Below are 21,219 nucleotides of genomic sequence, written 5' to 3'. Positions count from 1 at the left end.
ATGTTTTATTCATTAAATAGAGCAAAATGAACACTGTGATAGTGAAACAGTGCCCTACTTTATAATCTATCAATGAAGGGGGTTAATTATAACTATCACATAGCATTGCTTGGTATTAATCCCTTTCTATAGCCATCCATGGCTCCTTCGAAGTAACTGGAGCTGAAACCGCAGCCATGTAGGTCTAGACCTGGAGCCGTCGGATCCTTAATGTACTCACAATAATGGAGACTGCTCTCTTAAAGACAGCCGTTATTTTGGATTTTGTTTTCATTTCCATAATCCTGTAGTGCTGTCAGAGGGAAGTATGAACCCTCGTGGGTGTGAATATGGCTGAATACCCAGTTACACTAGCTGTATAGTTGGGTTGGAATTAACCCTTGTCACCCTTGTCATAGATGGGATTCTGCAGTAGGTTGTTGGATATGCAGTACTATTAGTCCTGTTTGTAAACACTGGATGATGTAGCACACCAAAAATAAAAATTTCCCTATTACATGCTCCTCTTTGTATATGGGAACACGTTTTTTGTGGATTATCACTTTCTGGATATTTCCAGCCTTGCCGTTCATAAAGGCACTGTAGATTCCTATTTGAGACTTTCATGGTTTTAAATTGTAGGTTTCTCTCTGCTTGTTTTGATAAACGTTGTGTAATGCGAGTCTTTGATTTCAGGTGTAATCGACGTGCAGAGTGGAGGTGGGCCGTAGAAAGGGCAGCTATTATCTGTCGCTGGACTTGGTTACAAGCTCAGGTATCTGACCTGGAATTCCGGATAAGGCAGCAGACAGAGATCTACAAGCAAATCCGCTGTACCAAGGTAATGGGAGGTTACAATACCTAGCTTCCCTGACTATAAAATAACACCTATTAGAATGGTCCGATGGGAATATGCATAGTCTGACCAATAGGATTCTCTAACTTGCATCTCCTTCCTCTACTCCATTGATTTTGCCATCTTTGTGCTTACACCAGCTATAGAAGTTCACTCTATATGGCGGTCATTGGGGTTATACCGGCTATACACTTTGATTAGCAATTATCAGGGTCACACTGCCTATAACCGTTCTGTTTTGATAGCAGTCATCGCAGTTACATTGGCAATAACCATTCCTTTTTGATGTCCAGACTTGCATATCATGTCTATTTGCAGCGCATGTAAAGTCAGCCATTTTATGTGGTAATCTGAAAGGGAATATTCTGTTATAATGCACATTCTTTTGTAATTTGCTGTAGTGATCGGTAAAGGGTTTTGCCATTCAAGATGGTATTTGTATTGAGGGTATAGATTGTAACACTCTTACAGGCACACTCAAAGGGCAGCTGGGCAGTGCCATCTGTTACCTGTCCCCAGAGTTTGAGCATAGCTTCTTCAAGCAACATCTTAGTAGGAAATGTGACGGTCACTTCCTGGTTTGCAAAAACCTACGGAAAAAAAACTGCATAATGAGAGATTTTGCAGAAAATTTCTATCTACTTGTAGTTTAAAATAGTGTTGTGCATTGTTGGATTGAACATTCTGTAGTAATTCCATGTTGTGGAATATAGTTTTCTATGTTTCTTTTGTTTGTTTCCAAAGACCTAATTCCGTTTCATTTTCTTTCAGGGTAGTGTTGTTCTTGGAGACTCGTCACAATCTGAGGACATGCCAGCTAGACATTTAGTTGGAAATGCTAAAGGCTGCAGTCGTGTGCCACTCTCTGCAGTTGAAAGGCCGTGTGATTCATCGTCCCCTATCCCTGTGCTGCACTACACAGACAAACAGGTCTGTGACTGACCCGGGCAGCGCCTGCTCTGGGCTGCTTTATGTTCACAACTTCTGTTAATGGCCGAACCGGGCACGTTGTCTTTGGTGAAATATCATTGAGAGGAGGATATTGTTAAGTAATCCGAAGTGTTGACCAGCCCATCCATATTTTGTAATAGAGTATCATTTACAGTATTTTAGATTTGTTTTTTTTGTTTTTTTTAAAACAGCAGTTTAATTTGCTTTTAGCATACAGTGCTTCCACCATTAACCATTGTGCCCAGATAGTGAGTTTTCTTTTGGAAGAAGATATTGAAACTGAGAGAGGTCTGTGCTTGGCTAGACCATTGAGCCATGTAACTATGCTACTAATGCTGGCTACCAGAGTGGCGATTTCATTTTAATCTTTTATCACTTCCGATCTACTTCAAAGTGACTTGTCAATGTGGAAGTGCCCCTGCTTAAAGTGTAAGATACAGATAGAATTAAACAGTGGATGTTTTATGCAGTTACCCATCTAGAAGCATTTTCACTTCTATTTAATCAATTTCATTTTATTGTAGTAGGAAGGGGGTTTTGCCCCTAAAATGCTGGGATGGTGAAAATATTTGGTGAAAGTATTTCAACATGCACTACTGCTCTGCTCTAGGCATCTAGAACCTTTCCCATTAAAATCACTCGTCCTCTTCCTGACATGGCAAAGGCTTTAGAAAATAGTGTGTACTGCGTGGGAAAAGTTCTGATCTCCCCTCTGTACCGCCCTACATCTTTCCCTCCTTTTTCTTAAATGGCCTGCTTGAGGGGTCTGTAGCAGCAGAATAAGCTGTCACTCAGCACGGAAGTATACACCATGCAAATGCGAGCTGTAGCATTCAGTGCTTCTGATAGATAAGGGTCGTATTCAATGCTTCTTTGTCAGGAGAGGGTGATTGGCGGGTTGTAACAATGGTCCAATAATGTTGCTCTGAGAACCATTTGGTTGTATCTCTGAGAGGGAACAAGTAACGTGGCAATGACTGTGAAGGTGGAGAATTTGCCCTGGTCCCGGATTAAAGTGTTTTTTGTTTTTTACCTGATTTTAAACCTTTATCAAACAATTGGGCGAAGGGTTGGAATAAGTGTCAATTTACCAATTGGGCATTATAAAAAAAATCAGTTTTTGAGCAGTGGTTGGAGCAATAGTTTGTGTCCGTGAAAGCTGCACTTTGTAGGCTGATTTAAAGCAGCCCTGTCATTTTTTTTTCTTTACGTTATACCCCTAGTGTTGGTTTCCTTTAGTTTATATTTAACCACTTGAGGACAGATGATTGTTCAGGGCCGTCATCCGAAACATCCCCTTGAGGACCGATGACGGTCCTGAACCGTCATAATTACTTAGCTGATTGTCGCCATTGCTCCTGGTCTGGGGGGGGACAGCCTGACCGCCCAGACAGTTGCCCCTCTGCAAATTAGGCCCCCACGTGTGCCATTTGATCGCTCTAACAGTATCTGTGCGGTCCGGCAGTCTCCCTGCTTTTGGAAAATAAAAATGTTTGTAAATAAAAAATATACGTATTTTTTATATACATATATTAATATAAAAATACATTAACCAGGAAAGGTACATTCAGATTCTCCGGTTTTAAAGTACGTCCTGGGGATGTTACCGTAGCCCAACATCCAGGGCTTGTTTACTATTACCCAATTTAATGGTGCTCACTTTATCTACCTTGGAAGGATGAAGGTCTGAGTCAAACCTGCAACCCAAGGGTTGAACAGATTCCACTGATGATGCATTAGGTGTGTGTGTGTGTGTGTGTGTCGAAGTGTATTTTTATATTCATATATCATATAAAAATTCACTTATTAAATTACACACGTGTGTGTATATAGATTATATTGTGTGTGTGTGTATATATTTATTATAAAGGGTAACAAATTTGCTAGCACTATATTTAACCCTGTAGCTTTCCATGACACCCTAAAACATGTGCATGGGGGGGGGGGGGGGTACTGTTTTACTCGTTAGACTTTGCAGAACACAAATATTAGTGTTTCAAAACAATAAAACATATCACAGCGATATTGTCAGTGAAAGTGTAGTTTTTGTTTTGTGTTTTTCACTGATATCATTGTTGTGATATGTTTTACTGTTCTGAAACACTAATATTTGTGTTCAGCGAAGTCTCCAGAGTATAACAATACCCCCTATGTACAGGTTTTATGGTATTTTTGAAAATTACAGGGTGAAATATAAGGCCATTGCTTTCACATTGAAATTTGTCAGATTGGTTATGTTGCCTTTGAGAGCGTATTGTAGCCCAGGAATGAGAATTACCCCCATGATGGCATACCGTTTGCAAAAGTAGGCAACCCAAGGTATTGGAAATAGGGGTATGTTCAGTATTTTTTAGTGGCTACTAAAAAAAGACTGGACATACCCCATATTGAATACCCTGGGTTGTCTTCTTTAAAGGGGGGGGGGGGTGTGTGTGAGATGTGATTCAGAGATTTATGACAGACAAGTGTTACAATGTCACTATTGATAATTGTTTAAAAATGTGTATTTTGAAACGCCAATGTCCTACTTGTACTTATAGCCCTATAACTTGCACAAAAAAAAGCATGTATATACTGGGTGTTTTTAAACTCGGGACATTTTAAATCTATTTAGCAGTTTTGTCATTTGCTTTTGTAGATGAGTAAAAGATTTTTCAAGTAAAAGTCCCAAAACTTTTGTTTTATTTTTTTTTCTCTTCAATTTTTCACCATATTTTATTATTAAATTATGACATACAAATAATGGTATGTAAAGAAAGCCATTGTCCTGAAAAACAATCTATAATTTGTAAATGAGAGAGAAGAAAATTACAGCTAAACACAAACACCATAAAAGTGTTAAAACAGCCCTGGTCCTTAACGTACAACATGGCCAAAACAGCCCTGGTCCTGAAGGTGCTAAAGGGAGAGCTGTTTTCCTGGCACTGTAGGTTAATAGCGCCCCCCTCCCTCCTTTGGTGCTGAAGGGGTTAAAACACAGAGCTTTACACAAACTCATTCATTGTGCTGTCTATATACCGGTAGTGTACACAGAGCTTTACACAAACCCATTCATTGTGCTGTCTATATACCGGTAGTGTACACAGAGCTTTACAGGAACTGTCATTATGCCGTCAATATACCGGTAGTGTACACAGAGCTGTACATTAACTCACCCCTTCTGTGTTCTATGTGAACTAGAGTCACTGTGATTGTGTCTAGCCGAGCCCTTGGGGCGTGTGTACATCGTTTTGTTCTTTTCATAATGGTGAAGAAATCTGAAACTTGTTGTTGTTAATTTTGTACCTTTGAATTCCATGTGGACTAGACTGGTCTAACCATGTATTTTATTTCATTGGGTTGGGTCATGTATAGGTAAAGCTACATTATCTTATTTCCTAACTGTCAAATGTCCTGTCCTATACTAAATAACATTTGGTTTATGGCACTTGGTCTTTAGCCTCTGGATTACACATTGTGCCCTGTTTTAATGCATTGCATTTTCTTCATGCTTTTTTTACAGTGTTCCCGCCTTACACACTCTGTTGAAAATGTTTTGTGTCAAAATCCATCCACCACACCTGTGTCTGAATCCCAAGGATCCCAAAAACCATCTCGTCAGGTCAATGGACTCGTAAATTGGTTAGTAACTGGTTCATTCCTACCTGTCAGATATTTATAGGCGGTCTAACTTTCTTACTGTATCAGGCTATGCGCGGCCTGCTGCGCCAGTTTTCTAGAGAAGAGTGTGCTTGTTGTATTTCAATGTGATACAAGTACGGTGTTTACATGGCAGATATTTAGTTGTTATGTCATTGCAGTGTGCGTTCTAATGTGTCATGTAACGGCTCTGTGGAAGATTTTGACTTGGAGGTGTCATCGGGTAAGAAGCGACGTCCAGATGTCCTTTCTCCATCAGTGCTTATAGAATCCACCTGTGTGGCAGCAAGAACACGACCCCTTCGTGGACACAAAAAGCGCAGGCTGGTCAGGACGAGCTCCGTATCCTCCCTTAGTAGAAAGGTAAGCTCTCTGTGCCTACATAAACTCTGTCATAAAGAGCAGCTGTCACGGTTCCCTGTTCTTTCACCGCAATATACACTTTTGTTTTATTTACTGGGGTGAATAAAGAAGCAAAGAGCAAGTATAAAATGTACGTCTGCTGCCCTTCCATGTTGGGACCACTTTGTCTCCCCATGTTGGGACCACTTTGTCTCCCCATGTTGGGACCACTTTGTCTCCCCATGATGTATTTGGCATTTTCATGCATAAGCACTGCAGGGTTAGCTAAATTACCTGGTTTGCCTGCCAAAGTTTATAAATTCAATACCAAAATAACCGCTAACTTTTAGTCCTCTTGCAATTTGTTTTTTTACTTCACTACAATTCGGTGTTCCACCACCTCAATCAGTTTCACTTTCCTTTCATTTTTCTTTACATAATGGTGAATCCCGCTTACCCAGTAAAGTATAATTTGTCGTGCCATCCCACACAGAGGTTGGGCTTTGGATGTCCGGAATACCTCGATATCTTGGGAGTTGTCTTTTAATTCCCAGTGTTCCCAGATTCTCAGATACAACACAAATGTGTTTAAATTTATATTTATAGAGATTTTTTTTTTCCATGTTATTTTAACTTTTTATACTTTACTTAGCCTCCAAAGCCTTTGTCGATGAAGTGTAGCTGTGAACTTCCCGTTACATGTATCCTGTGTGGCTGCAAGACATGCGCATGGAGCACGCCCATCCCCACCGTGACTGTAAATGAGCGGATAGCACTAATGGACCCGGGCTATCACCCTATCCTCTCCTTCCCCTACGGTAATTGTTTTTTTTCCTCCCCGCTAGAATGGCTGTTGGTGCAGAGATTGGCACTGTGTGTTGGGCGCTACCTGGCAGCATACATGTTTTTGTGACTTTTCATATATAGAATGTAAAGTTTGTGTGTTGTGTATATCATTTCATCTTCCTATACTGAAAGACAGTGAGACTCTGTGTAATTTCCTGGGTGTAATGAGTGATTTTTCCCTTTTAGTATGGTTTGCATTGTCTGTATATTTATATTTATGCTTGCAACATGTTTTCTGTGATTGTGTTGTGAATTTTAGTTCTCGTTGCTAATTGGCTGCTATTGTAAGGAGTGAAAGTCTATACATTCTGTAGCAGTGATTTACTTGAGTCTCACCTTGTTTTATAGAATTTGTCTCCCTTTGTTTGGTTTTGCAGACACCTCCCTTAACTTGCACTTTGAAGCATTACTGAAAGAGGACAGACTGTTCCGGCTCAGTAACAAGCTCAAGGCTTTAAAGCTTTCTCAGCTCAGCAAGAAGCCCCTGGACAGACTGAGAAAAGGCTACCAGAGCCCCGCGTCAGACTTTGCAGGCAGTAAGTGCCGCAGCATCCTGCGTTATCTGTCAGACGCCTGGACCTGCACAGTGCATCTCTACATGAGCAAGCTGCCCCTTCTGCCTAAAGAACTGACAAAATATACAAATCCTAAAGTTCACTTATTTTTCTATCAGATTTGTTTTTCCTGCTAACTAACCCTTAGCATCCTTAAGCTTTTTGCTCAGTGCAAAGACTCTGCATTGAATGGTGCGTGGCTACTGTTCTCTCACTATCTTCTTTCGTGTGAATTTATTTGTTTATTTTTTTGCTTGCCGTTCTTGATCTCCCTGTGAGGAGGCCTTACCAGGTTCTCTCTAATCCACCAGGTTATGCACACGGTAAAAGTGACCAAGAGAAGTTATGTCAGTATCGTTTGGAGAACTGGCAGCGAAACGCTCGATTAGTATCTGACCTGGTGACAGATCGAGTCAGGTCCCAGCTGCGGAAAACGCCTCAGTCAGCAACACACCCAGGTAAACCTCTATAAATAAAGTGGGAGTCCTGAATCCCATCTCATCCTATTGGCATTCCATGATGCTGGCTATCGCTGGTCACATTCAGCACGTACAAAGGAGCTTCTATTTAAACAAAACAATGTCTAGCCCTGGCTGGCTATTCATTCTTAGAAATAAAATACAACTGGGGTGTTAGTCTGGAAATGGTTATAAAACCCAATCCACATATTGCTCACAATTATTCTATGTCAGAGGTGCACAGACTGTGTTGGCAATCCTTCTCCGAGTATATGTAAAATGTTCAAAATGCTTCAGTAACCTTTCATCTGAAACTGGATTGAACTGGAGTGAACAGTTTGTCCCCATAACTATGAGAATTATGTACATTGACTCCTTAAGGACAAGTGACGTCCTTCACCATCATCACTATCTAACTTAAGATCCCTAACCCGTATGATGCAACGTGGAGAATTGCTGTCATGTTAACTCTCTTCCAGTAGAGCTTATATGGCATTTTTATAAACATTTTACTAATTTCATACATTTCACAAATGGTATATAATGCAATATGCATTTCTACATTTTATCTTGTATCCCTGTCAGTTATTGTTCGACACGATGTTGTTTTTCCTTGATCTTAATAAGTGGAGAAGCCCAAACAATATCACTTACTGAATCTTTAACTTCCATTTAAGATTAAACTGAAATAATGCAAGTTACTGGTGATTTTCAATGTTTTATGGAATGGTGACATTTCCAGAAAAGTAACTGTTCCCCTGTAGCATTGTAAGCGGCCGTCTGAACATATTGGGGTGTGTAGTCGGTGGATCTACCACATGTTGGCCATCGCTGTGTGTTCTGCTAAATTAAATGTGGTGGTTTCCCTTCCTCTGTAGTTTAAGACAGTTTCATTTTCTTGCACAGGATCTCTGTTCAGAGATGACAGACAATATAAAGACATCTCGAGTCCCAGCCTACATGTGTCCTCCCCCATTACTTCAAGACCAAGCTATGTATCCCACCAGTTTTCATCTCTCACCGAAACCCCCACAGCCTCATCTGGCTGCCAGCAAACCAGCAACACTGCGGTAAGGTTTAACTTCAATACATGGCCTTAAGCGAGCCTGACGGCAAGCGTGATTACATTTTGTTACAGTTCAGTAAGCTGCGTGTCATGGCATTGACCAAAATGTACTGTTTAGAGCAGGAAACACATAGAATAAGACAAAGTTCATTTCTACCATATGAACATTGTAATAACGGCAATGCCTTCCTTCCCATGGACTGTTTAGTGTGTAGAAATACACAAATTCTACTGCAAATAATTGGGAGATTTAGCAGATAACATATGTATGACCTATAGAATTATGAGGTTATGTTTAATTGTATATTTGGCGTCTTGCTAGGCCACCTGTACGCAAACACTACTGGTGGGTAATCTGCGAGCGTTTAACATCATGGCACTTGAGATGCTACAGCCAGTGCAGATTGGCGCTCCTGTTACAACCTGTAGACTATAGATTTTTAAAGATGTTGCGAAATATCAATTATTCATTCTCCGGTTCTAGTCAGAATGTTTTTTTTTATGCCTGGGTTTGGCAAATTAACAATGCTAGTGTCAAGATCATGTTTTTTTGTTTGTTTTCAGAACCTCAAGAGAAAAAGATTAGAGAATTCATATGACATCAATAACATTGTGATTCCCATGTCTATGGCAGCTGCATCTCGAGTCGAGAAAATCCAGTATAAGGAAATCCTCACCCCCAGGTAGGTGTCACATGAATGACGTACATTGTGTGTGTCTGGCTTTCTATGGTAACCTCATGCAGTATGCACTTTCAAATAAAAAGTATATAATTTTAGTATAAAAATAACTATTTTATGAAAGTTCCTTATTCCCGGAAGTAAAATAAATTTGTCCTCAACTGTTTCTTTTCAATATTGACTTTCCATCTCAGGATAAGAGTCAAAAATACCATCTCTCACACACATTGTTTGCAATCAAAATCTGTATAGCAAGAGCTTGGAAAAGCCCATCGCCTGTATGCAATCAAAATCTGTATAGCAAGAGCTTGGAAAAGCCCATCGCCTGTATCCAATCGAAATCTGTATAGCAAGAGCTTGGAAAAGCCCATCGCCTGTATCCAATCAAAATCTGTATAGCAAGAGCTTGGAAAAGCCCATCGCCTGTATCCAATCAAAATCTGTATAGCAAGAGCTTGGAAAAGCCCATCGCCTGTATCCAATCAAAATCTGTATAGCAAGAGCTTGGAAAAGCCCATCGCCTGTATCCAATCAAAATCTGTAAAGCAAGAGCTTGGAAAAGCCCATCGCCTGTATCCAATCAAAATCTGTATAGCAAGAGCTTGGAAAAGCCCATCGCCTGTATCCAATCAAAATCTGTAAAGCAAGAGCTTGGAAAAGCCCATCGCCTGTATCCAATCAAAATCTGTATAGCAAGAGCTTGGAAAAGCCCATCGCCTGTATCCAATCAAAATCTGTATAGCAAGAGCTTGGAAAAGCCCATCGCCTGTATCCAATCAAAATCTGTATAGCAAGAGCTTGGAAAAGCCCATCGCCTGTATCCAATCAAAATCTGTATAGCAAGAGCTTGGAAAAGCCCATCGCCTGTATCCAATCAAAATCTGTATAGCAAGAGCTTGGAAAAGCCCATCGCCTGTATCCAATCAAAATCTGTAAAGCAAGAGCTTGGAAAAGCCCATCGCCTGTATCCAATCAAAATCTGTATAGCAAGAGCTTGGAAAAGCCCATCGCCTGTATCCAATCAAAATCTGTATAGCAAGAGCTTGGAAAAGCCCATCGCCTGTATCCAATCAAAATCTGTATAGCAAGAGCTTGGAAAAGCCCATCGCCTGTATCCAATCAAAATCTGTATAGCAAGAGCTTGGAAAAGCCCATCGCCTGTATCCAATCAAAATCTGTATAGCAAGAGCTTGGAAAAGCCCATCGCCTGTATCCAATCAAAATCTGTATAGCAAGAGCTTGGAAAAGCCCATCGCCTGTATCCAATCAAAATCTGTATAGCAAGAGCTTGGAAAAGCCCATCGCCTGTATCCAATCGAAATCTGTATAGCAAGAGCTTGGAAAAGCCCATCGCCTGTATCCAATCGAAATCTGTATAGCAAGAGCTTGGAAAAGCCCATCGCCTGTATCCAATCGAAATCTGTATAGCAAGAGCTTGGAAAAGCCCATCGCCTGTATCCAATCAAAATCTGTATAGCAAGAGCTTGGAAAAGCCCATCGCCTGTATCCAATCAAAATCTGTATAGCAAGAGCTTGGAAAAGCCCATCGCCTGTATCCAATCAAAATCTGTATAGCAAGAGCTTGGAAAAGCCCATCGCCTGTATCCAATCGAAATCTGTATAGCAAGAGCTTGGAAAAGCCCATCGCCTGTATCCAATCGAAATCTGTATAGCAAGAGCTTGGAAAAGCCCATCGCCTGTATCCAATCAAAATCTGTATAGCAAGAGCTTGGAAAAGCCCATCGCCTGTATCCAATCAAAATCTGTATAGCAAGAGCTTGGAAAAGCCCATCGCCTGTATCCAATCAAAATCTGTAAAGCAAGAGCTTGGAAAAGTCCATATGTTCTTCAAAATAAATATAAAGAAATATATATTTTTTGCCTCTTTTTCGCCACACATAGTGTTGTGTGTTTCTTCCAAACAACTCAACTTTGGTTTCATCTGTCCACAGAATATTTTGCCAGTACTGCTGTGGAACATCCAGGTGCTCTTGTGCAAACTGTAAACGTGCAGCAATGTTTTGTTTGGACAGCAGTGGCTTCCTCTGTGGTATCCTCCCACGAAATCCATTCTTGTTTAGTGTTTTACGTATTGTAGATTCGCTAACAGGGATGTTGGCATTTGCCAGTGACTTTTGTAAGTCTTTAGCTGACACTCTAGGATTCTTCTTCACCTCATTGAGCAGTCTGCGCTGTGCTCTTGCAGTCATCTTTACAGGACGGCCACTCCTAGGGAGAGTAGCAGCAGTGCTGAACTTTCTCCATTTATAGACAATTTGTCTTGCCGTGGACTGATGAACAGCAAGACTTTTGGAGATACTTTTATAACCCTTTCCAGCTTTATGCAAGTCAACAATTCTTTTTTTTTTTTAATAATTCTTTATTTTGTCAATGACAGATAAAATTGAGCTATGCAGTCATATGGCTTGCGCAGAAGCCGCATTATCAATTCGAAGCGTATATGTTGCCATTAGGAGGTTCATGCGGTGTTCATGACATTCCATTTACATCATTTGTATTAAAAATGTGTCTGTCATTGGTTTTAACAGTACAGTAAGAACAACAATCGGTAACGTAAACCTTAAATGGTATATCATAACCTTATGTTTAAGTTGCCATTTGGCGTGTTGAACTTATAGGCCGGGTTACCGTTGAGCTCGGCCTAGTGATGGGGAAGAAGAAAAAAAGAAACAGGAGGGGGGGGGTAGGGAGAGGTGGGGGGGGGGGGGAGGTCTTTGACGTCTCTTGTGATTTACTAGTCGTCTATGTAGTTTTCCCATGGTTCCCACTTCTTAGTGAATGTTTTCATAGAGCCTCTTATTTGGGCCGTCATTTTATCCATGAGGTGACACTCTTTAATCTTGTTGAGTACTGTAGTCTTTGGGGGTTCTAGTCTAGGCCAATCGTCGAGGGGCCTGGCCAGCAGGAATGTCCATGGGTTTAGGTCTACCGGTCTATGTAGAATTTGTGATATTAGCTTTTGGATGTCTTTCCAGAAAAATTTAATTGTGGGGCAGAACCACCACATGTGGGTGTAAGTCCCTTTTTCTCAGCAGTTACGCCAACAGAGATCTGTATGTGTTTTTTTTCATGGGATACAATTGGACCGGGATAATGTACCATCTGAGCATTGTTTTATATATGCCTGTTCCTGCATCCTGACGCAGATGAAGGTTTTGGTATTGGCTTCCCATATATCCTGCCAGTCTATTTCTTCAAGGGAGTCCCCCAAGTCTGTTTCCCATTTGTCAGTGTATTGCAGTTCTCCCCATTCCCGTGTGGTGGGAGTATAGTTGGGTGATCATGCCTCTTTGGTATTGTTCCGCTAGGCAGATGCGCTCAAAGAAAGTCGGATTGGTTTTAGCGGCGGTTTTCACCGTCGCTTGCGCCGCATAGTGTTTACGTTGAAAATATCGAAAGAAGTCGGCTGGTTTCAGGGTTGCTCTGGATTGTAGGTCTGGGAAGGAGATTATCGTGTCGCCCGTGTATAGTTGGTACACCCTCTGGAGTCCGGCGTGCTCTAGGTCTTTAAAGTCCCAGGGTCTCATGCCTGCTGGTGTGAAAGCCCTATTACGGTATATAGGGGTGAGAGGGGAGGTCGTAGAGGTTAGTTCGTATTTGAGGGCATATTTGTCCCATAATTGAATTGTGTTGGTGATGGCTGGGCACACCGTTCTCGGGAGCGCCCTGTGCTCCTTTGGTGTCCAGATGTAGAATTGTGGGAGATCGGATCTCATAAGTGCTGATTCCAGATCCACCCACCTTCTAGTCTCTGGGGGGGTATGCCATAGGGCTATTTGTGCCATCTGGGCAGCTATGTAGTAGAAGTGTAGGTGGGGTAGACCCAGGCCTCCTCTCGTTTTGGGGCGATATAGTATGTTGCGGGCTACTCTCTGTCTCTTATCCTGCCAAATAAATCTGTCAATTGCCCGTTGTAGGGGGATGAGATTATGTTTTGTGATGGGGATGGGTATAGCCTGAAAGAGGATTAAAATTCGGGGCAAGACGTTAATCTTAATTGAATGTATTCTCCCTATCCAGGATATGGGTTTGTCCGCCCAGGTCTCCATGTCCGAGATGAGTTTTTCTATCATGGGTGTGTAGTTCAGTCTGTGTAGTGCGGTGGTGTCTACTGGTAATCTGATACCCAGATATGTGAGGAACGTTGGTGTGACGTGTATGTGGTGGTCTGAGGTGATTTCGGTTATGTCAGTCTGTGAGAGGTTTATGGGGAGTGCACTGGATTTTTCTACTTTTACTTTGTATCCTGAGATCTCACCGTATGTTCTCAGGAGTGGGAGCAGTGCCTGCAACGTAGGGATAGGTTCGGTTAAGGTCAGCATGATATCGTCTGCGTATCCTGATACCAGGAATTCTTGGTCGTCTATTTTGACCCCTTTGATTTGGGGGTGTTCCCTTATAGCTTGGAGAAGTGGTTCAAGTGTCAGCACAAAGAGTAGTGGGGATAGGGGGCATCCCTGTCGGGTGCCGTTGGTTATGCTGAATGACGGGCAGGTCATCCCGGTTATCTTTATTTGTGCTGAAACGGTCGTGTATAGTGCGCGTATCGCTGTGATAGATGTTCTAAGAGTGCTAACATACAGGGCCATTTTACACGATCAAATGCTTTCTCAGCGTCGAGGGAAAGCACTAAAGATGGTGTTTTTGCGGTTGCTAGCATCCATATTATGTCTGTTACGTCTCGTGTTTTCGAATAACTGTCGTCCGGGTATGAATCCTACTTGGTCGGCGTGAACTAAGTGTCATGTATGGGTTCAGTCTCCCTGCTAGGATTTTGGCAAAGATTTTGCTATCATGGTTTATGAGGAAGATAGGTCGGTATGCTTCTGGTTGAGTGTGGTCTTTGCCTGGTTTTGTTAGTAGAATGATGTTTGCCCGTGCCATGTCCCCGTCTAGTGGGGTTCCCGTCATTAGGTCCTGGAATAGGGATTCTAAATGTGGGATAAGTACTTCTCTAAAGGTTTTGTAGTAGCTGCCCTCTAAGCCATCTGGGCCGGGGGCTTTATTGCTTTTGAGAGAGGAGATGGCTGCGTTGATTTCATCTTTAGTAATCGGTGCTGATAATTCTGTTATGGCTGCAGTGTGTAGTTTTGGTAGGTTTAGTCGGGTGAGAGCGTCGGTTATTTTCTGATTCGCCTCTGCGTTTGTTGTGTTGTCTTGTGGGGAATGGTTATATAATGTTGTATAAAAGGTTGAGAATGTTTGAGCTATTTCAGGCGGGGAGGTTTTCAATGTGCCGTCTGGGGCTCTTATCTTGGTGATATGTGGGTGTTGGGTTCTGGGTCGTAGCGTGCGGGCTAGTAGTGTATCCATTTTGTTGGATTTGTCGTAGAATGTCCTTTTTGTCAAAGTGATTGCTCGGGCTGTGTCGCCTATGAGTAGTTGTCTGATAGTAATGCGGGTGTTTTGGAGAAGTTGTAGTGTTTGGGGATTTGGGTCTGTTTTGTGGCGCTGCTCCGCTGTACGGAGGGTTTCTAGTAGTTGGGTGAGCTTCTGCGTTTTTTGTTTCTTTTTGTGAGTCGCTATTTTGATAAGGGAGCCTCGTATCACTGCTTTGTGGGCTGCCCATAACGTGGTCATGGGGATATCTGGTGTTAGGTTTTCCGTAAAGTATGTGTTTAACTGTTTCTGAATGTCGTCAACGACTTGGGGATCTTTGAGGTGGGACGTGTTGAGTCTCCACGTCCATGGGGTAGGACTTTGTAGGCCCTTGAGGTAGATTGCGATGTCCGCGTGGTCTGACCATGCGATGGTACCTATTTCAGTTTTTTGTGTTTTTGTGTAGCCTGCATGGTTGGTCAAGAACATGTCTATGCGTGAGTGTGTCGTGGGGCGGCGAGTAATAAGTGTAGTCTTTGTTGGAGGGGTGTTGTGCCCTCCATGCATCTATGAGGCCTGTTTTACGGATGAAGTGGTGTAACTGTTTGTCTTGAGCGCCCATGCCATAAGATCTAATTAGTCCTGGGCGTGAGCTTCTATCTATTGCTGGAGCGGGAGTTGCGTTTAGGTCGCCTCCTAGAAGCATTATCCCGGTGGGGAGTGATAGGACTACGTCGGACATCTGGTTCCAGAATTGGGGTGTTCGTTGTGTCTATCTTGGGTATGTGTGCCCTGGTTGACTGTCTTGTTACTGCATTTAGGTTTCACACATATACGTTACACTTCTAGTTGGTGTCAGGGTTGTCTCTTGGTTTCGGTAGCTTTTAACAGTGTCGATTTCCGCAGCAGTCTATAGTCAAGTCCATAGTGTGGCTTGTCGTTGTGGCTGTTGTCGAGACGGGTGTTGTGCAGGAAGGGGAGTCCATTTGAGCTTGTGGATCAGGTGTTGGTGATGGTCAGTAGAAAGGTGTCTGTTGGTCAGTTCGTGTGGCAAGGGTACCTCTGGAGCAGGAGTCAATTATAGAGAGAGGCATTGTCCCTGGGTGTCGCAGTTTCTCTTCGACCGGTGGGTGAGATATCTCCGGTGTATCTTTTTGTCTGGAGGTAGGCTTCTGGTGGGTATTGAAGGCTGGGGAGGACGAGAGGCCCGCAGGATTGTGAGGAGCATGGTCGCGATTGGGCCTTCGTCCTGTTGCTCTGGTAGGCCGCGCACGCGTATGTTGTTGCGGCGCGACCTATTTGCCAGGTCCTCGAGCGCTGCCTCTGATGCTTCTAGTCGAGTGGTAAGTGTGTTAACATGGGCGGCCACCGTGTTGTGGGCCAGTGTAGTAGTTTCTACGCATTGCTCCAGGTCCACGGTACGCTCACCCAGCTTGTGGGTTTCCGACATTACTGCCTTGGAGCTTCTGTCTATCTCTCGGGCGAGGTAGCTTTTCACCGCTGCCAGCTCCGTGAGTATGTGGGCTGTTTCGGATGCGGCTGAGATGAGCTCGAGTTTGCTGGTGAGCCTGGGGCTCACAGGCTGGAGCCGCCGCCACCTTGGGTTCAGGTACCATGGAGGCCGGTTTCCTCGGTAAGCGTTTGTCCATGGTGGATTAGGAATCTGGATAGATGGGTTTTTCGTGGGTTGATGGCTTTTGTTAGCGTTTGGTATAGGGGGTCAGCGAGGAGCTCTAGGCTTGTACGTCCAGCTTGGTTCCCGGTCAAGCTACGCCCCCAAGTCAACAATTCTTAATCGTAGGTCTTCTAAAAGCTCTTTTGTGCGAGGCATCATTCACATCAGGCGATGCTTCTTGTGAAAAGCAAACCCAGAACTGGTGTGTGTTTTATATAGGGCAGGGCAGCTGTAACCAACACCTCCATTCTCATCTCATTGATTGGACTCCAGTTGGCTGACATCTCACTCCAATTAGCTCTTGGAGATGTCATTAGTCTAGGGGTTCACATACTTTTTCCACCTGCACTGTGAATGTTTACATGGTGTGTTCAATAAAAATATGGCAACATTTCATTCTTTGTGTGTTATTCGTTTAAGCAGACTGTGATTGTCTATTGTTGTGACTTAGATGATGATCAGATCCCATTTTATGACCAATTTGTGCAGAAATCCAAATCATTCCAAAGGGTTCACCTACTTTTTCTTGCAACTGTATTCCGTGCATTAGAGGCATTCATTTGTCCTAACGTGCCAGTAACCCCCCCTCTACAGTCTGATGAACTCCACTACACTTGCTATTCATTGCATCATGGTTTCCTAGTTAGTCTGTCACATACTCTGGCGCCATTGTTTTGAAAAGGGGTGGATCTAGGATTTCTGATTCCATAAGTTGCCTCAGAACTAATAGAAACATGATCAAAAACATTTCATACATAATTATTCATATTTCAGTGTGCTGCCTATTTAAACACTTTCCATCCTGTCCGTGAGGGTTGTTAGACGCAGTCTGATCATTCAGTACGCCATTTTATTTGTTAGGATATAGAAGTTGGACAAACACTATAAAAATAGCCTAGAAAATGTCTGAAGCACTTCAATAAGCGATCTCTAGTAAGGCATGTAAATAACGGTGACTTGTATCTCAACAGCTGGCGTGTCCTGGATTCCACAGAAAGGGATACAGTGTTGGGAATCGATCCTGAGGTGAGCGATTTTTCGAATATCGTGCCACACGCTGACAATAATTTAACTTTTTAAATTGTACGACTTTGCAATATTGTTATGCTTCTAAAAGCAAAAGTCTGTGCCCTCCACTATGTTAGTAATTCAAAGTGTAACCCTTTCCTAGTAGGGTGCACCCACCACCTAAATACTACTTTATATCCTTTCTTGATCATGATGGAGACAAGTGAATGGATAGTTTGCCCTCATAAATGAGATTTCCTTTGGCCTCACCTCTAGTGTAACTGGCTGTAGGTTATAGTGGTTCAGTCTGTTAACTTGCCTATTTCTGTTCCTGCAGCTGGAAGATTTGTCAGACGAGGTCTATCTAAATCGTCACAGTGCTTATGAAGAGCTGGAACGGTCACGATGGGATTCCTGGGCATCATCCACTCCTCAGAGGCGAGGGAGCAGGTATAGATAATATGGCTGACCGCTTTAACGTGTAGTCAGCCTGCTGTTCCCATGCATTGCTACATAGTAACACTATACACAATGCAGAACTCCTCTTTATACAATAACATGAGTTTAACAGCTGTATGCGAAGCAAGTTGGCTGATCGCTATTGCTGGGAAAGAAACTGTCTGTGCAGACTGTTCATTATCAGACTAGTCATGCCTTTATAAGCTATTTACTTTGCATGATGAGCGGTCATGTACTTTCCTTGGCTATTTCTTTGTGCAACGTAAGTAACTCTTTATTTCTGATGTGTTTTCAGTGTTAAAGGGATGCTACATCACTAAAACAACTTTAGCTTAATAAAGCCGCTTTTGTGTATCTATCATGCCCTTTCATTTAACGCCTAATTGGCAGAGAATTGAACATTAAAACAGCAGGGGCATGACTTATACATCAAAACTGGTGACTATAGTGTCCCTTTAAAGGGGAACGGTCCCCTTTAAACATTAAAGACGTAGCAGTTGGCATAATGCTTGCTGTCTCTATGCTGGCAGTTGTAGAACTCAGGGCAGAGCTTTTAACCGTAATTGGCATCCAACATGAAGGCACTCTAGTATAGAACTACAGTAGTATTGTTATACATATAACTTTATTCCAGAACTTGCGTTAAATAAACATAGGTAAACCTAATAATCCTTGGGAATGACAATTCCTCCTTATTGATGGTAAAATATCATGGAAGTTACTGGGTGGTGGGGTCTACGTTTTGACCACCCATGAGCAAGCAAATAATTTAAGTAATTCAGAACACCTTTGTTCAACTGGATTGTTTAATTTTGTGGATAATTTAATGTTATTGGCATGTCGAAAAATGTACCTGTCACTAGCTTATGTTGCTTACTGTCACCATAGGTCCTCCAACAAATCCGATGGGCGCTGGACTCCACAACCCCCTTCCAGTGGCCTGGGATCTCTCCAGCCAGCTTCTCCAGATGTTGGATTTCAATGCCTTAATGATGTCCCGCTTACCCTGTCATCTGCACCTGACAGCCCAGAGCCTTACACCAATGTCCAATGCCTCTCTGTTAAGAGCCGGACAAGAGTTCTCTCCTGGAGCGAGGATACTAGGTCGTCCACCCCAGAAGCTCCAGATGAGGAGGAGCAGGTTAGTTTCTCTGTGTACCTCCAGGATTTGATGGGTTATGGGCTTGTCTCTGAAGGGTGGATGACTCTGCCACAGGCTTGCTTTAGCAAAAAATGTTTTAGATAGTGCTGTTAATACACATTATCAAACGTGTGTAGATTGTTACATGATGGCAACGTGTCTTACAATACAACCTGAGAGTGCTAAGCTTCCCTGCTTAATTTAACACTGTTACAACTCTTGTATTTAAACTAGATTAGAGTTTTACCAGTTTCATGTGCTAATGGGATATAATGCCTGCAATTGCTGTCTCTAATTAATGGGACAGTTGGGTTTTCCTGTAAATATCACACATCATGGTCTCAGACCAGCTCTTCTTTATTCGGCTCTATAAAGCCGTTTATATATTTAGGACGTCTTTGTAGGTCATGTGCAGATGCCAGAAACCGTGTGCATGACTTGCATGATGTTTGCACCCTGGTCCTTTCCTAGAGATGCCAAACTAGTACACAATATAATTTAATACAGAGGATGGCATGCAGACAAGCAGCAGTTTTTAGTAATAAAATAACTAGCATAAAATGAGCCGGCACACTGTGCCCATTACATTTTACCCATTCAACTGTCACTGTGTGGTTTTGGTATTCTCCATATGATTTGAATCCCTTGTGGACCAGGCTAGGAAGTTAAGCCACTCTAAGAAAGCGTTATTGTGTGCAGTATGAAATGCCCTATTACATGTTAACACCTCCCTTTCGTTGTTATTTCAGGCTGTCCTGCCATGGGAGCATCGAAATTTTCCCCTCTCGGACAGAGATCTACGAGCTCTGCAGAACTTGCCTGTAACTCCCAGCAGAAGCAGAAACAAGCAGTCCCATGATGTCATGTGGCACCCTAGCACACGAACTGAGAGCTTAGACTTTGGCATGTCAACAGAAAACCTTGCCCCTTCCTCCAAAGAGCCTTCCTTGCCCAATAGCATTTCAGTAGTTCGTTTCCATGCCCAAAGTGGTGAAAAAATTGCAAGCCTGGAATACTTTCCAGCCAGGCCGATAAACAAGAGATGAAAGGTCCTCCTTTCACTAGATGTGTATGAACACAATCCCACATACGTTATTGCAGTATCAAGCGCTTGGCTGACTTGCAGGCCCAAATGGAGCAGTAGATTGCACAGTAAATCAGGGCTTCCTGGGCTCAGCAGCACGCGACGATAAAGGCCTGATAAGAGGTCTAAAGCACCAAGCGAACTGCTACGTGCTGGACCTCACACTCAATACGGACCATGGCGTGGTCACCAGATAACATCTGACAGAAGACCCCTTCCTTTCCATTGGCTTCCTAAGAGTGATGCGGGCAGAATAGGTACATGGAGCAGGCGCAAGCATCAAGATGAGAGGCGAGAGATTTGGAAAACTGAGAAGAATTCTAAATAAAAATGAGTCAGTCTAGGGTGGAGGATAAATCTATATATATATATATATATATGTGTAGAAATCAGGTTCAACCCCCTCACTGCCAAAGGAATCTGCAATTGTGGCAGAGGTTTAAGAACACTGTTCAGGCTTCTGTTGAAGCATTTTCCCATCACTAGTTCTTTGCTTCAATACTACTATTCATCACTGTGCTTTGGTTTCAGAGAGAAACAGGCGTCCAAGTCTATGTAGTAATCCACAGAACCTGGCGTTGTCACTCCCGGTGGCAAATAACAAACATCTGCGTAGAATTGTGATGCACATTCATGCCAACACTATGTGATGCAAGAACACATAATTTACAAGCAGATCAATTTCCTATACCAAACTCCCTTTCCCTAAACAAAATTGTGTAATTATTTAATAAATGGGAAAAAGTGACTCCTCTGTCTGAGAATAGCCTGATGTATATGGATTTATGGAATTAGATTAAAGTAATAGATTCTGTTAGATAATTGTGTGGACATTCTGACTTTTTTCATGGTAAATAGCCTTTTATTTTTTGACCTGGAATCCCTTATCAAACCTTGAGTGCTGACTTGTTTTGAGGTGCTGTGTATTGTAGGCTGTAACAATGATCAGCCAGTTTATAGCCTGAAAAAGGGTTTCATTTTCAGTCAGATGTTAACTCCTGCTCTGTAAGTTGAACTCTATTTACACACAAAAGGCTCCTGCGGGGTCTAGCAAACAAGTAACAGAGCAGATAAGAAATTCTAAATTAAACAGAATCTGCTATAAATGAAGAAAGGGTCACATGCAGGGAGGTGTCAGGGC

The 21,219-nt window shown here is 42.5% G+C and overlaps 1 protein-coding gene across 1 annotated transcript in view; it reads left to right on the top strand.

Moving 5' to 3' along the window:
• The window catches only part of LOC134609243 (KAT8 regulatory NSL complex subunit 1-like), a 64,934-nt gene extending 44,034 nt beyond the window's left edge, over positions 1–20,900 (top strand). Inside the window, exons 2-14 of the mRNA XM_063452867.1 lie at positions 676–820; positions 1,607–1,765; positions 5,289–5,407; positions 5,587–5,788; positions 6,420–6,585; positions 6,991–7,149; positions 7,479–7,625; positions 8,532–8,695; positions 9,256–9,374; positions 17,358–17,412; positions 17,732–17,844; positions 18,742–18,994; positions 19,744–20,900. Coding sequence (XP_063308937.1) covers positions 676–820; positions 1,607–1,765; positions 5,289–5,407; positions 5,587–5,788; positions 6,420–6,585; positions 6,991–7,149; positions 7,479–7,625; positions 8,532–8,695; positions 9,256–9,374; positions 17,358–17,412; positions 17,732–17,844; positions 18,742–18,994; positions 19,744–20,040 — 2,098 coding nt within the window. The 3' untranslated portion in view covers positions 20,041–20,900. The remainder of the gene's footprint in view (positions 1–675; positions 821–1,606; positions 1,766–5,288; positions 5,408–5,586; positions 5,789–6,419; positions 6,586–6,990; positions 7,150–7,478; positions 7,626–8,531; positions 8,696–9,255; positions 9,375–17,357; positions 17,413–17,731; positions 17,845–18,741; positions 18,995–19,743) is intronic.
• Positions 20,901–21,219: the final 319 nt, after the last annotated feature.

The sequence above is a fragment of the Pelobates fuscus genome, chromosome 4 (genome assembly GCF_036172605.1).
Source record: "Pelobates fuscus isolate aPelFus1 chromosome 4, aPelFus1.pri, whole genome shotgun sequence".
Lineage (NCBI taxonomy): Eukaryota > Metazoa > Chordata > Amphibia > Anura > Pelobatidae > Pelobates > Pelobates fuscus.
Note: the sequence above shows the minus strand (reverse complement) of the source record. Positions and strands in the feature narration are given on the sequence as shown.